This window comes from Rutidosis leptorrhynchoides, chromosome 4 (assembly GCF_046630445.1).
Source record: "Rutidosis leptorrhynchoides isolate AG116_Rl617_1_P2 chromosome 4, CSIRO_AGI_Rlap_v1, whole genome shotgun sequence".
NCBI lineage: Eukaryota > Viridiplantae > Streptophyta > Magnoliopsida > Asterales > Asteraceae > Rutidosis > Rutidosis leptorrhynchoides.
Genome location: NC_092336.1, coordinates 148,100,246 through 148,114,071, shown reverse-complemented (window position 1 = coordinate 148,114,071; position 13,826 = coordinate 148,100,246). Strand labels below are relative to the sequence as shown.

At 34.3% G+C, this 13,826-nt stretch overlaps 1 protein-coding gene across 1 annotated transcript; it reads left to right on the top strand.

The window, feature by feature from the left end:
- The first annotated feature begins 1,263 nt into the window (after nt 1–1,263).
- LOC139841118 (uncharacterized) lies at nt 1,264–4,380 on the top strand. The gene is made up of 3 exons (XM_071831351.1): nt 1,264–1,399; nt 1,954–2,621; nt 3,322–4,380. The coding sequence occupies exons 1-3, from the start codon at nt 1,264–1,266 to the stop codon at nt 4,378–4,380; spliced, it is 1,863 nt and encodes a 620-aa protein (XP_071687452.1).
- Nucleotides 4,381–13,826: the final 9,446 nt, after the last annotated feature.

Below are 13,826 nucleotides of genomic sequence, written 5' to 3'. Positions count from 1 at the left end.
CTAGTGTAAAGGGTTTTAAGTTTTCTTTAATTCTAGTTTGAGAAAATATTTATGCCATACACCAACATGCATTTAGTGTATGGTTTATTTGAAATCCATTTTCAAGTCTAGTAATTTTAGCCAATTACTTGATATAAACCATTTTATATATATGATCCTTATCATGTTCTTAATAACTGTTTATTAATGTCCTTTTAGCCGTTTTTAATTTAACCAATTAAATTGACGTTTTGCATGTCGTTAATAATTTAACCAATTAAATTGTAGTTATGCTTGTTGTTAACTTGTGCGATAACTTGTTGTAGTAACATACACAATCCACAATCATACAAGAAATAAAACAACCACGCATGCAAACAAATGTGTTCACAATCAAGCCGATTTGGAAGACATTTGTTTAGTCGAAAACAAATGTCACCGGTTAAGGGTTATAACACTAAGTAGGAGATTTCAAAATCTCCCACTTAATCTTGCATCCAAATGCATCTTCCAAGTCTTCATCTTGTATCTTCATTTTTACAAAAAATATATCCTAATACATTTTTCAACCTAATCTATTTTACATACCAAATATAAAATAAATTACATAACCAAAATAATAAAATTACAAACCAAATTGAATGAATAATACAACTACATGAATGAATTACTATTACATACCAAATGAATAGATTAATTCAACCAAACATGCAACCATCCAAACACAAGGTCAAGGCTTGATTGTGAACTCAACATGCAACCAAAATATGACCAAAGTGGAAGACCTAAAACCCATTTTGGGTCCCCAATAATTCGGCCAAAGTGAAGCTCCCACCCAAACCCATTAATTTTTGCATTTTTCATTCATGCATGTACATAAAATGCAAAATATAGCGGGTATAATAAATCATCTCGAAGCATATTCCATCAACTTCGGCTCTAGATACCATTGTTGGGATTTAACAAGTTCCATAATATTTAAAACATTTTATGAATCAAATTAAAGCGGAAGCATGAAAATTATTACCAATTGAACTTGTTAATCTTTAACCTTTTAAAGTTAAATCCCAATTAGGATCAAGTTGTGAAACATACTTACAAACTACAAGTAAGAAAAGTGTTTATACCTTCTCCTAGCTTGTTGATAGATGATGATGAAGATGGTGATGAATGGAGCTCCAAAACAATGAAACCTCAAGTAGTTATACCCCAAACTTTGCACCAACACCCTAGCTTTTGGTTAGGATTTTATTGACACTTCAAAACAAGCTTGCAAACAATAAAATGAATCCCTTTATGACCTCCAAAGGTCACGGCCAAACAGCAGCAGGAAGGGAGGATAATGCAGTTTTTTTTGCTTGTTATTTTGATGTGTACTTGCATGTGTTAGTTCCAAAGAGTCAAGGAACATCTATATGGAGTAAAGGGAAAGCATGGCCAACTAGATGGAATCTCTAGCATGTGTACTTACACTTCCAAGACCACTTACTCTTTTGTTTAATAAAATAAGTTTTATAAAAGTTAAATTTTATAAAACTATTTTATAAAACTTCCATACAATTTATTATGTACATTCCTATTTATAAAACCAATTTTATAAAAAATGTAACATAACAAAATTAATTATTTAACCTATAAATAATTAAATTCTTATTATATAAATTATTCCATAATATATATATATATATATATATATATATATATATATATATATATATATATATATATATATATATATATATATATATATATATATATATATATATATATATATATACACACACATCAAGTAATATTTCAGAAAACCATTTTTCTTAAAGTTCAAGTGTCGCGTATTTAATCAATAATCCAATCGTTAAGATCAAATACGGATAATGTGTCGGTAAGCTTGTTATTGGGTATGACCCGACTTGGATCATAACACATTAGCCACATTAATTTAATATGTCTCTCGAGCATACGAAATACCTTCAGGTTTCTCTGATGAAAAACAGGTGAAGGTCATCATATACAAGCATGAGGCGGCAAAGGGAAGTCTCGTTATGTATCTGAGCAGCCCAAAGGTTACATGGATTCAAAGGCTGAGGATTAGTCTTGGTATTGCACGTGCTTTAAGTTACATCCATTGTGAGGACGGGCGTAGTTACTCTGTAATACATCGTAATATCAATAGCTCCACAATATTATTAGATGGTAAGTTTGAACCCAAGTTATCTGAATTTGAATATTCCGTCAACCATTCTGTACTTCGAATGGATGATGTTCTCTTTTCAGAAGCTATTGGAACAACAGGTTATATAGACCCAGAAATTGTGAAGACGGGTGGTGTGACTCACAAGTCGGACATCTACTCATTTGGTGTTGTTTTATTGGAATTATTATGCGGGAGGAAAGCGTGTTTACCAAATGAGAAAGATAACTTTCTAGTTTCACTGGCCAAATCCAAATTTGGGAAAATAAAATTTTACACTTTAATGCTACCTGGTATAATAAAGGAAGTAAGTCGTAGATCAATTGACACCTTCTCACCAGCAGTAAAATCTTGCTTAATGGATGAGCGACTACAACGCCCAAATATGAAGTATATCGTCCAGCAACTTGAGAAGGCAATGGAACTTCAGCTGCCATATGAAAGTGTAACTGTAAGATGTCACTCTTTACTGTTATCCTCTGATATCATCGTTTTGTTATTAAAATGTGTAACCATTATATATTTTTTATGATATGGAATTGTCAAGATATGCTGTTGACATAAATTTGTTTAAGTGTGGTTGGGGAGAATGGTTAAACAGATCTTGTGTTAAGTGGGGTTCTTTATATTAACTTGTAAATAGTACTCTTAAAAAAATTAGTCATAAAAAAAAATTAGTCCATGTTTTTTAAACGTATAATTCCTGATTCCTAAAACGAATTTATACACTTTTGGTCCTTTAACCAATGAAATGACCAAAAGCCATGATCTTTTTCTCTTGTGTATTTTTTTTTTTTTCTTACATTTTTTGTTTTTGTCAAACTTAAATTCATATATATATATATATATATATATATATATATATATATATATATATATATATATATATATATATATATATATATATATATATATATATATATATCTATCAAAGAACTCATTTTATGATTTCATAAGCTTGTAAATCGGAGTCTGGATTGTTTATATAAGGAAAGCTGATATATATCACATAAAGTTTAACCCGCCTATCGAATTCACCTAATTTAAAATCAAGAGAATATACAAAATGGATTACACAATAGTTTCTTTCTTATGACACCAATTTTATTTAAAGTAATTAAAAGCCTTTAGTATTTCCTTCCTTGTTGCAGAGACCGAGCTTGGAACACTTGACATCTCAACTCAGTCATTTGAAGTTTAGGATGGATGATATGAGTGTGCCAAGATATAATGGCCGCGTCAAAAAAGCTAAGTTCTATGACATATACAGAGCATACAAAGAAAATATTGAGGGTGATGAAACTGAATGTCTCAAGAGAAGTACCACTGTCTTTCTAAAACGCCTGCGCCCTGAAGAAGACAATTTAGAAGTGGTATTCGGCATGCGCCCTAAACAAGACATGTTAGGAGATGAACTATTTCGTACAGACATTGAAATGCTTGCAACTTGTAAACATCCCAACATAGTCACTCTACTTGGATTTTGTGTTGAAGATCTCGAGAAGATGTTTATCATTGAGGAAGCTTCTAAGGGATTCCTATCTGAATATTTGACGAACGACAGAGACAAGTCTATTCTTACTTGGGAAAAGCGTTTGAAAATATGTCTTGATGTTGCCTACGGATTGAAATACCTACATCATGATATGGAAGACCAAAAGGTTGTGATAAATGGTTGTATCTCTTCAGACTCAATTGCCTTATATGAGAATTTTGGGGCAAAGATTGTTGACTTTGGGCTATCGATTTTCCTTCCTCCAAACCAAGACCAAGATGATCGTTGCCTTTGTGCATTTAGCGGCCCTCCACATTACCTTGATCCAGAATATAGTGAAATGGGTAGGTTGAAAAGAGAATCTGATGTATATAGTTTTGGATTAGTATTGTTCGAAATTCTATTCGGACAACAACATTACGAACCAATATACAAGACAATTTTTAATAGTGAAGATGGGGTGGCAAATGCCGCACGTCGAGGCTTCCTTGAGGGAACAATAATGGATATGATAGATCCTATCATTAAGGAAGAAGGTGATGATAACAAAGAATCTATAGACACATTTGTGAAAACTGCATATTGGTGTTTGGCTAAAACTCAAGACGAACGTCCAACGATGAAATTCGTTGTCAAAGAGCTTGAGAAAGCATTCTCGTTTCAAGTAAGTCTAAAATATCCATTTTTGTCTTTAATCAATACTGATTCATTATAATCACGCAAGCTTGCCTGAGTGACCACCGAGTTGCATAATGAAGCACACCACAGTGGTTCATCTCCTGGCTATGCCCAATTGTTTGAAAGGGGAGTATTGTTAGGAATTCGGTAGTCGACCCTAACAAGAACATGTGATTTACAACAATCACATAACCCACATATAACAAACGAATAAGCGATACGATAAATAAAAGGATAAACGACATAGATATTTATCGTATTGCTTATTCCTTTGTTGTATGTGGGTTATATGATTGTTGTAAATCACATGTTGTTGTTAGGGTCTGCTACCGAATTCCTAACAAGTATGACTAGAGAGTGCGCATAATGCGCAATTCACCCTGTACCAAATATCGCGCTCGGGGGCGCATGATTACCCGAGGCTTTACCTTCTGTGGGAGAGTCAGTGCTCATTCATGTAGTGACCCGAACTTTTCCATGTTTATATATATATTAAATGAAATTGTTATTTACATGATTAAGTGTTTCCAACATGTTAAGCAATCAAACTTGTTAAGACTTGATTAATTGAAATAGGTTTCATATAGACAATTGACCACCCAAGTTGACCGGTGATTCACGAACGTTAAAACTTGTAAAAACTATACGATGACATATATATGGTTATATATATAGTTAACATGATTTTATTATAAGTATGTATCTCATTAGGTATTTTAACAATGAGTTATATACATAAAAATGAGACTATTAATTTAAGAAACTCGAAAACGATATATATAACGATTATCGTTATAACAACGTCTTACTAGGTACATATGAATCATATTAAGATATTGATACACTTGGTTAATTATGTTAAATGATAAGTAAATATATTATTAAGTGTATTAACAATGAAATACATATGTAAAAATAAGACTACTAACTTAATGATTTCGAAACGAGATATATATGTAACGATTATCGTTGTAACGACATTTAACTGTATATATATCATACTAAGATATATTATATATCATAATATCATGATAATATAACAATTTAACATCTCATTTGTTATAATAAACAATGGGTTAACAACATTCAACAAGATCGTTAACCTAAAGGTTTCAAAACAACATTTACATGTAACGACTAACGATGACTTAACGACTCAGTTAAAATGTATATACATGTAGTGTTTTAATATGTATTCATACACTTTTGAAAGACTTCAAGACACTTATCAAAATACTTCTACTTAACAAAAATGCTTACAATTACATTCTCGTTCAGTTTCATCAATAATTCTACTCGTATGCACCCGTATTCGTACTCGTACAATACACAGCTTTTAGATGTATGTACTATTGGTATATACACTCCAATGATCAGCTCTTAGCAGCCCATGTGAGTCACCTAACACATGTGGGAACCATCATTTGGCAACTAGCATGAAATATCTCATAAAATTACAAAAATATGAGTAATCATTCATGACTTATTTACATGAAAACAAAATTACATATCATTTATATCTAATCCATACACCAACGACCAAAAACACCTACAAACACTTTCATTCTTCAATTTTCTTCATCTAATTGATCTCTCTCAAGTTCTATCTTCAAGTTCTAAGTGTTCTTCATAAAATCCAAAAGTTCTAGTTTCATAAAATCAAGAATACTTCCAAGATTGCAAGTTTACTTTCAAGTTTTCTAAATCCATTCCAAGTAATCATCCAAGATCAAGAAACCTTTGTTACTTATAGTAGGTTATCTTTCTAATACAAGGTAATAATCATATTCAAACTTTAATTCAATTTCTATAACTATAACAATCTTATTTCGAGTGGAAATCTTACTTGAAATTGTTTTCGTGTCATGATTCTGCTTCAAGAACTTTCAAGCCATCCAAGGATCCTTTGAAGCTAGATCTATTTTTCTAATTTCCAGTAGGTTTATCCAAGGAACTTGAGGTATTAATGATGTTCATAACATCATTCGATTCATACATATAAAGCTATCTTATTCGAAGGTTTAAACTTGTAATCACTAGAACATAGTTTAGTTAATTCTAAACTTGTTCGCAAATAAAAGTTAATCCTTCTAACTTGACTTTTAAAATCAACTAAACACATGTTCTATATCTATATGATATGCTAACTTAATGATTTAAAACCTGGAAACACGAAAAACACCGTAAAACCGGATTTACGCCGTCGTAGTAACACCGCGGGCTGTTTTGAATTAGTTAATTAAAAACTATGATAAACTTTGATTTAGAAGTTGTTATTCTGGGAAAATGATTTATTATGAACATGAAGCTATATCCAAAAATTATGGTTAAACTCAAAGTGGAAGTATGTTTTCTAAAATGGTCATCTAGACGTCGTTCTTTCGACTGAAATGACTACCTTTAAAAAACGACTTGTAACTTATTTTTCTGACTATAAACCTATACTTTTCTGTTTAGATTCATAAAATAGAGTTCAATATGAAACCATAGCAATTTGATTCACTCAAAACGGATTTAAAATAAAGAAGTTATGGGTAAAACAAGATTGGATAATTTTTCTCATTTTAGCTACGTGAAAATTGGTAACAAATCTATTCCAACCATAACTTAATCAACTTGTATTGTATATTATGTAATCTTGAGATACCATAGACACGTATACAATGTTTTGACCTATCATGTCGACACATCTATATATATTTCGGAACAACCATAGACACTCTATATGTGAATGTTGGAGTTAGCTATACAGGGTTGAGGTTGATTCCAAAATATATATAGTTTGAGTTGTGATCAATACTGAGATACGTATACACTGGGTCGTGGATTGATTCAAGATAATATTTATCAATTTATTTCTGTACATCTAACTGTGGACAACTAGTTGTAGGTTACTAACGAGGACAGCTGACTTAATAAACTTAAAACATCAAAATATATTAAAAGTATTGTAAATATATTTTGAACATACTTTGATATATATGTATATATTGTTATAGGTTCGTGAATCAACCAGTGGCCAAGTCTTACTTCCCGACGAAGTAAAAATATGTGAAAGTGAGTTATAGTCCCACTTTTAAAATCTAATATTTTTGGGATGAGAATACATGCAGGTTTTATAAATGATTTACAAAATAGATACAAGTAAGTGAAACTACATTCTATGGTTGAATTATCGAAATCGAATATGCCCCTTTTTATTAAGTCTGGTAATCTAAGAATTAGGGAACAGACACCCTAATTGACGCGAATCTTAAAGATAGATCTATTGGGCCTAACAAACCCCATCCAAAGTACCGGATGCTTTAGTACTTCGAAATTTATATCATATCCGAAGGGTGTCCCGGAATGATGGGGATATTCTTATATATGCATCTTGTTAATGTCGGTTACCAGGTGTTCACCATATGAATGATTTTTATCTCTATGTATGGGATGTGTATTGAAATATGAAATCTTGTGGTCTATTGTTACGATTTGATATATATAGGTTAAACCTATAACTCACCAACATTTTTGTTGACGTTTAAAGCATGTTTATTCTCAGGTGAATACTAAGAGCTTCCGCTGTTGCATACTAAAATAAGGACAAGATTTGGAGTCCATGTTTGTATGATATTGTGTAAAAACTGCATTCAAGAAACTGATTTCGATGTAACATATTTGTATTGTAAACCATTATGTAATGGTCGTGTGTAAACGGGATATTTTAGATTATCATTATTTGATAATCTACGTAAAGCTTTTTAAACCTTTATTTATGAAATAAAGGTTATGGTTTGTTTTAAAAATGAATGCAGTCTTTGAAAAATGTCTCATATAGAGGTCAAAACCTCGCAACGAAATCAATTAATATGGAACGTTTTTAATCAATAAGAACGGGACATTTCAGTTGGTATCCGAGCGTTGGTCTTAGAGAACCAGAAAATTTGCATTAGTGTGTCTTATCGAGTTTGTTATGATGCATTAGTGAGTCTGGACTTCGACCGTGTTTTCTTTAAAAATGATTGCTTAACATTTTTGTTGGAAACTATATATTATTGACATGTATATATTATGTGATATATTAATCTCTTAACATGTTTGATATTGTGTGATAGATGTCTACCTCTAGCACAAATCCCATTGACTCACCTAATAATAACGAAGAGTCGAATATATATTGGACTGATTCACAAGTTCTCGAAGAAGAACCGGAAGAAGAATTAGAACCGGAAGAAGAATCAGAACCAGAAGAGGAGGAACCGGAGGAGGAAATAGAACCGGTGGGGGAAATAATAAAACGGTTAAGTAAAAGAAAATCCTCAACCAACCGACCAAGGTTAATTATGGTCAATGGTGTTTCCGCCAAGGAAGCAAAATATTGGGAGGATTACCAATTCTCCGATGAATCGGATTCCGACGAGAATTCCGATGATGTTATAGAAATTACCCCAACTGAATTTAAAAAGGCAAAAGAAAATAATAAGGGAAAGGGCATAAAAATAGAGAAATCTAATTCCAACCCCGATGAACTTTATATGTATCGTCAACCCCCGAAGCCCTTAAGTTGTAACAATGACCCGGGAACCTCTAAACCACCAGGTTTTTCTAAACCGTTGTGGAAAACGACAGCTCGTATTAGGGGAACATCATATATCCCTAGAAACTTGGCAAAACGAACCAAAATCGAAGAAGAAGAAACGAGCGAGTCGGAATAAGATAGTTGTATTCGTGTGGTGTAATATATGTAATATAGTGTGCTTATGCTTTATGATATATGTAAAAATTGCTTGTATTAATAAGTATTTTTTTTTTATGAATCTAACTCTTGTCTATTTTACAGTATAAAAACACAAAATGGATAGACAACCCAATATTTTAAGAGACCTACCCGGAGACATGATTGATGAAATCTTGTCTAGAGTCGGTCAGAATTCTTCGGCACAACTATTTACGGCGAAATCAGTTTGTAATACATTCGAAGAACGTTCCAAGAATATCTTGGTTTATAAGAGACTTTCGTTTGAAAGATGGGGGATATCACATTGGGAAACCCATAAGTTACGATGTGTTTACTTTGATGCATATATTGAGGGGAACCCAAATGCTATTTTACGCAACGGGTTAAGAAATTATTTTGACTCGATGTATCCGAATATAGGACTTCATGATTTAGAAAAAGCGGCTAACATGAAACATAAAGAAGCATGCTATGCTTACGGGTTAGTAATGTTCGCTTCTCACCAAAGTGAGAAAAAGAACATCGGGCTACAACTATTAAACAAAATGTTCCCACAAGTGACGGAGTCGGTAATTGGGGTAAGAAATGAGGTTTTTAGGTTATTACGAGACTGTTGGTCATTACGTAACCCTCGTCCCTTTGACGACGTTACAACACGCTGTCTTATCAACGGCCATAACGGTTATGTTCCACAAGACCAAGGATGGGAAGTAGTCCTAGTAAAACCAGAATGCATGACTTGTTTCTGGATGTATGAATTACGTGTCTTTATTGCCTTTGCTGAACGACTTGTGTACTAGCTAGAATTATCTTCACAACTATCTTATATCAAAGTTATTGTGTGCTATATTTCATGCTTTATGTAAAATAAGCGGTATTGTAAGTTTGTAAAATATTGTATAAAAGTTTGAACACAAAATATTATTATAATCAGTTTTTCATATAGAATTGTAGTAGTTGAATTGTATATTAGCTACTAAGTATGAACTTAACGGGTAGGTACTACCCGAATTTAAACTTATAAAATGGTAATATGAAAAAAAGCTTTTATAAATGAGTTCATATTATGCTACGAAATACTATTAACTACTCTTAATATTCTGTATGATTAACTTGTTCCATTTGACTATTTTGAAGGAAATGGCACCGACTACTCGACACACCGTGAATATGAATGAAGAGGAATTCCGTACTTTTCTAGCTTCAAACATAGCCGCAGTACAGGTTGCGCTATATACTAACAATAACCTTGGATCTAGCAGTACAGGAAATCATGTAGGATGCACCTACAAAGAATTCACTGCCTGCAAACCTTTGGAATTTGATGGAACCGAAGGACCGATCGGATTGAAACGGTGGACCGAGAAGGTCGAATCGGTGTTTGCCATAAGTAAGTGTACTGAAGAGGACAAAGTGAAGTAAGCTACGCATACCTTCACGGGTTCTGCGTTAACATGGTGGAATACCTATCTAGAGCAATTGGGACAAGATGATGCGTACGCACTACCGTGGTCAGCATTCAAGCACTTGATGAACGAGAAGTACCATCCCAGAACCGAGGTCAATAAGCTCAAGACAGAACTTAGATGGTTACGAACCCAAGGATTTGATATTACCACGTACGAAAGACGATTCACAGAATTGTGCCTATTGTGTCCGGGAGCGTTCGAAGATGAGGAAGAGAAGATCGACGCTTTTGTGAAAGGATTACCGGAAAGAATCCAAGAAGATATAAGTTCACACGAGCCCGCCTCCATACAACAGGCATGTAGAATGGCTCACAAACTAGTGAACCAGATTGAGGAAAGAATTAAAGAACAGACGGCTGAAGAGGCCAATGTGAAGCAAGTCAAAAGAAAGTGGGAGGAAAACGGTGATAAGAATCACCAATACAACAACAACAGCAATTACAATAATAATCGCAACAATTATCCCAACAATCGCAACATCAATCGCAACTACAACAAACGGCCCAACAACAACAACAACAACAACAACAACAACAACAACAACAACAACAACAGCAACTACAACAATCATCCCAACAACAATAACAACCGCAACAACAACAACAACAACAACAATCAGAAGCAGCTATGCCAAAGGTGTGAAAAGTATCACTCGGGGTTCTGCACCAAATTTTGCAACAAGTGTAAAAGAAATGGTCATAGCGCGGCGAAGTGTGAGGTCTACGGACCAGGGGTTAACAGAACGAAAGGAACAAATGGTGTCGGAATGAGTAATGGTGGAGCAAGTAGTGTCGGAGCAAGTTATGCCAATGTAGTTTGTTATAAATGTGAAAAACCGGGCCACATTATTAGAAATTGCCCGAACCAGGAGAACACGAATGGACAAGGCCGCGGAAGAGTTTTCAATATTAATGCGGCAGAGGCACAGGAAGACCCGGAGCTTGTTACGGGTACGTTTCTTATTGACAATAAATCTGCTTACGTTTTATTTGATTCGGGTGCGGATAGAAGCTATATGAGTAGAGATTTTTGTGCTAAATTAAGTTGTCCATTGACGCTGTTGGATAGTAAATTTTTACTTGAATTAGCAAACGGTAAATTAATTTCAGCAGATAATATATGCTTGAATCGAGAAATTAAACTGGGTAGCGAAATATTTAAGATTGTACGAGAAGAAGGAGAACCCTTAATGGTGTACGGAGAAAAGGGCAACACGAAGCTACACCTTATTATTAATTTGAAGGCACAAAAACTAATAAGAAAAGGTTGCTATGCTGTTCTAGCACACGTTGAAAAAGTACAAACTGAAGAAAAGAGCATCAATGATGTTTCCGTCGCAAAAGAATTTCCCGATGTATTTCCGAAAGAATTACCGGGATTACCCCCACATCGATTCGTTGAATTTCAAATAGATCTTGTACCAGGAGCTGCACCAATAGCTCGTGCTCCTTACAGACTCGCACCCAGCGAGATGAAAGAACTGCAAAGCCAATTACAAGAACTTTTAGAGCGTGGTTTCATTCGACCAAGCACATCACCATGGGGAGCTCCTGTTTTGTTTGTCAAGAAGAAGGATGGTACATTTAGGTTATGTATTTACTACAGAGAGTTGAACAAACTTACCATCAAAAACCGTTATCCACTGCCGAGAATTGACGACTTATTTGATCAACTACAAGACTCGTCGGTTTATTCGAAGATCGATTTATGTTCTGGATATCATCAAATGCGAGTAAAGGAGGATGATATTCCAAAAACTGCTTTTAGGACGCGTTATGGTCATTACGAGTTTATGGTTATGCCGTTTGGATTGACTAACGCACCAGCTGTGTTCATGGACCTTATGAACCGAGTGTGTGGGCCATATCTTGACAAGTTTGTCATTGTTTTCATCGATGACATACTTATTTACTCAAAGAATGATCAAGAGCACGAAGAACGTTTGAGAAAAGTGCTAGAAGTATTGAGGAAAGAAAAACTGTACGCTAAGTTTTCAAAGTGTGCATTTTGGTTGGAAGAAGTTCGATTCCTAGGTCACATAGTGAACAAAGAAGGTATCCAAGTGGACCCGGCCAAGATCGAAACCGTTGAAAAGTGGGAAACCCCAAAAACTCCGAAGCATATACGTCAATTTTTAGGATTTGCTGGTTACTACAGAAGATTCATCCAAGATTTCTCCAAAATAGCAAAACCCTTGACTGAATTAACGCATAAAGGGAAGAAATTTGAATGGAAGGATGAATAAGAGAAGGCGTTTCAATTATTGAAGAAAAAGCTAACTACGGCACCTATATTGTCATTTCCTGAAGGGAATGATGATTTTGTGATTTATTGTGACGCATCAAAGCAAGGTCTCGGTTGTGTATTAATGCAACGGACGAAGGTGATTGCTTATGCGTATAGACAATTGAAGATTCACAAGCAAAATTATACGGCGCATGATTTGGAATTAGGCACGGTTGTTTTTGCATTAAAGACTTGGAGGCACTACTTATATGGGGTCAAAAGTATTATATATACCGACCACAAAAGTCTTCAAGACATATTTAATCAGAAACAACTGAATATGAGGCAGCGTAGGTGGATTGAATTGTTGAATGATTACGACTTTGAGATTTGTTACCACCCAGGGAAAGCAAATGTGGTAGCCGATGCCTTGAGTAGAAAGGACAGAGAACCCATTCGAGTAAAATCTATGAATATAATGATTCACACTAACCTTACTACTCAAATAAAGGAGGCGCAACAAGGAGTTTTAAAAGAGGGAAATTTAAAGGATGAAATACCCAAAGGATCGGGGGAGCATCTTAATATTTGGGAAGACGGAACCCGGTATAGGGCTGAAAGAATTTGGGTACCAAAATTTGGAGATATGAGAGAAATGGTACTTAGAGAAGCTCATAAAACCAGATACTCAATACATCCTGGAACGGGGAAGATGTACAAGGATCTTAAGAAACATTTTTGGTGGCCAGGTATGAAAGCTGATATTGCTAAATATGTAGGAGAATGTTTGACGTGTTCTAAGGTCAAAGCTGAACATCAGAAACCATCAGGTCTACTACAACAACCTGAAATCCCGGAATGGAAATGGGAAAACATTACCATAGATTTCATTACTAAATTGCCAAGGACTGCAAGTGGTTATGATACTATTTGGGTAATAGTTGATCGTCTCACCAAGTCAGCACACTTCCTGCCAATAAGAGAAGATGACAAGATGGAGAAGTTAGCACGACTGTATTTGAAGGAAGTCGTCTCCAGACATGGAATACCAATCTCTATTATCTT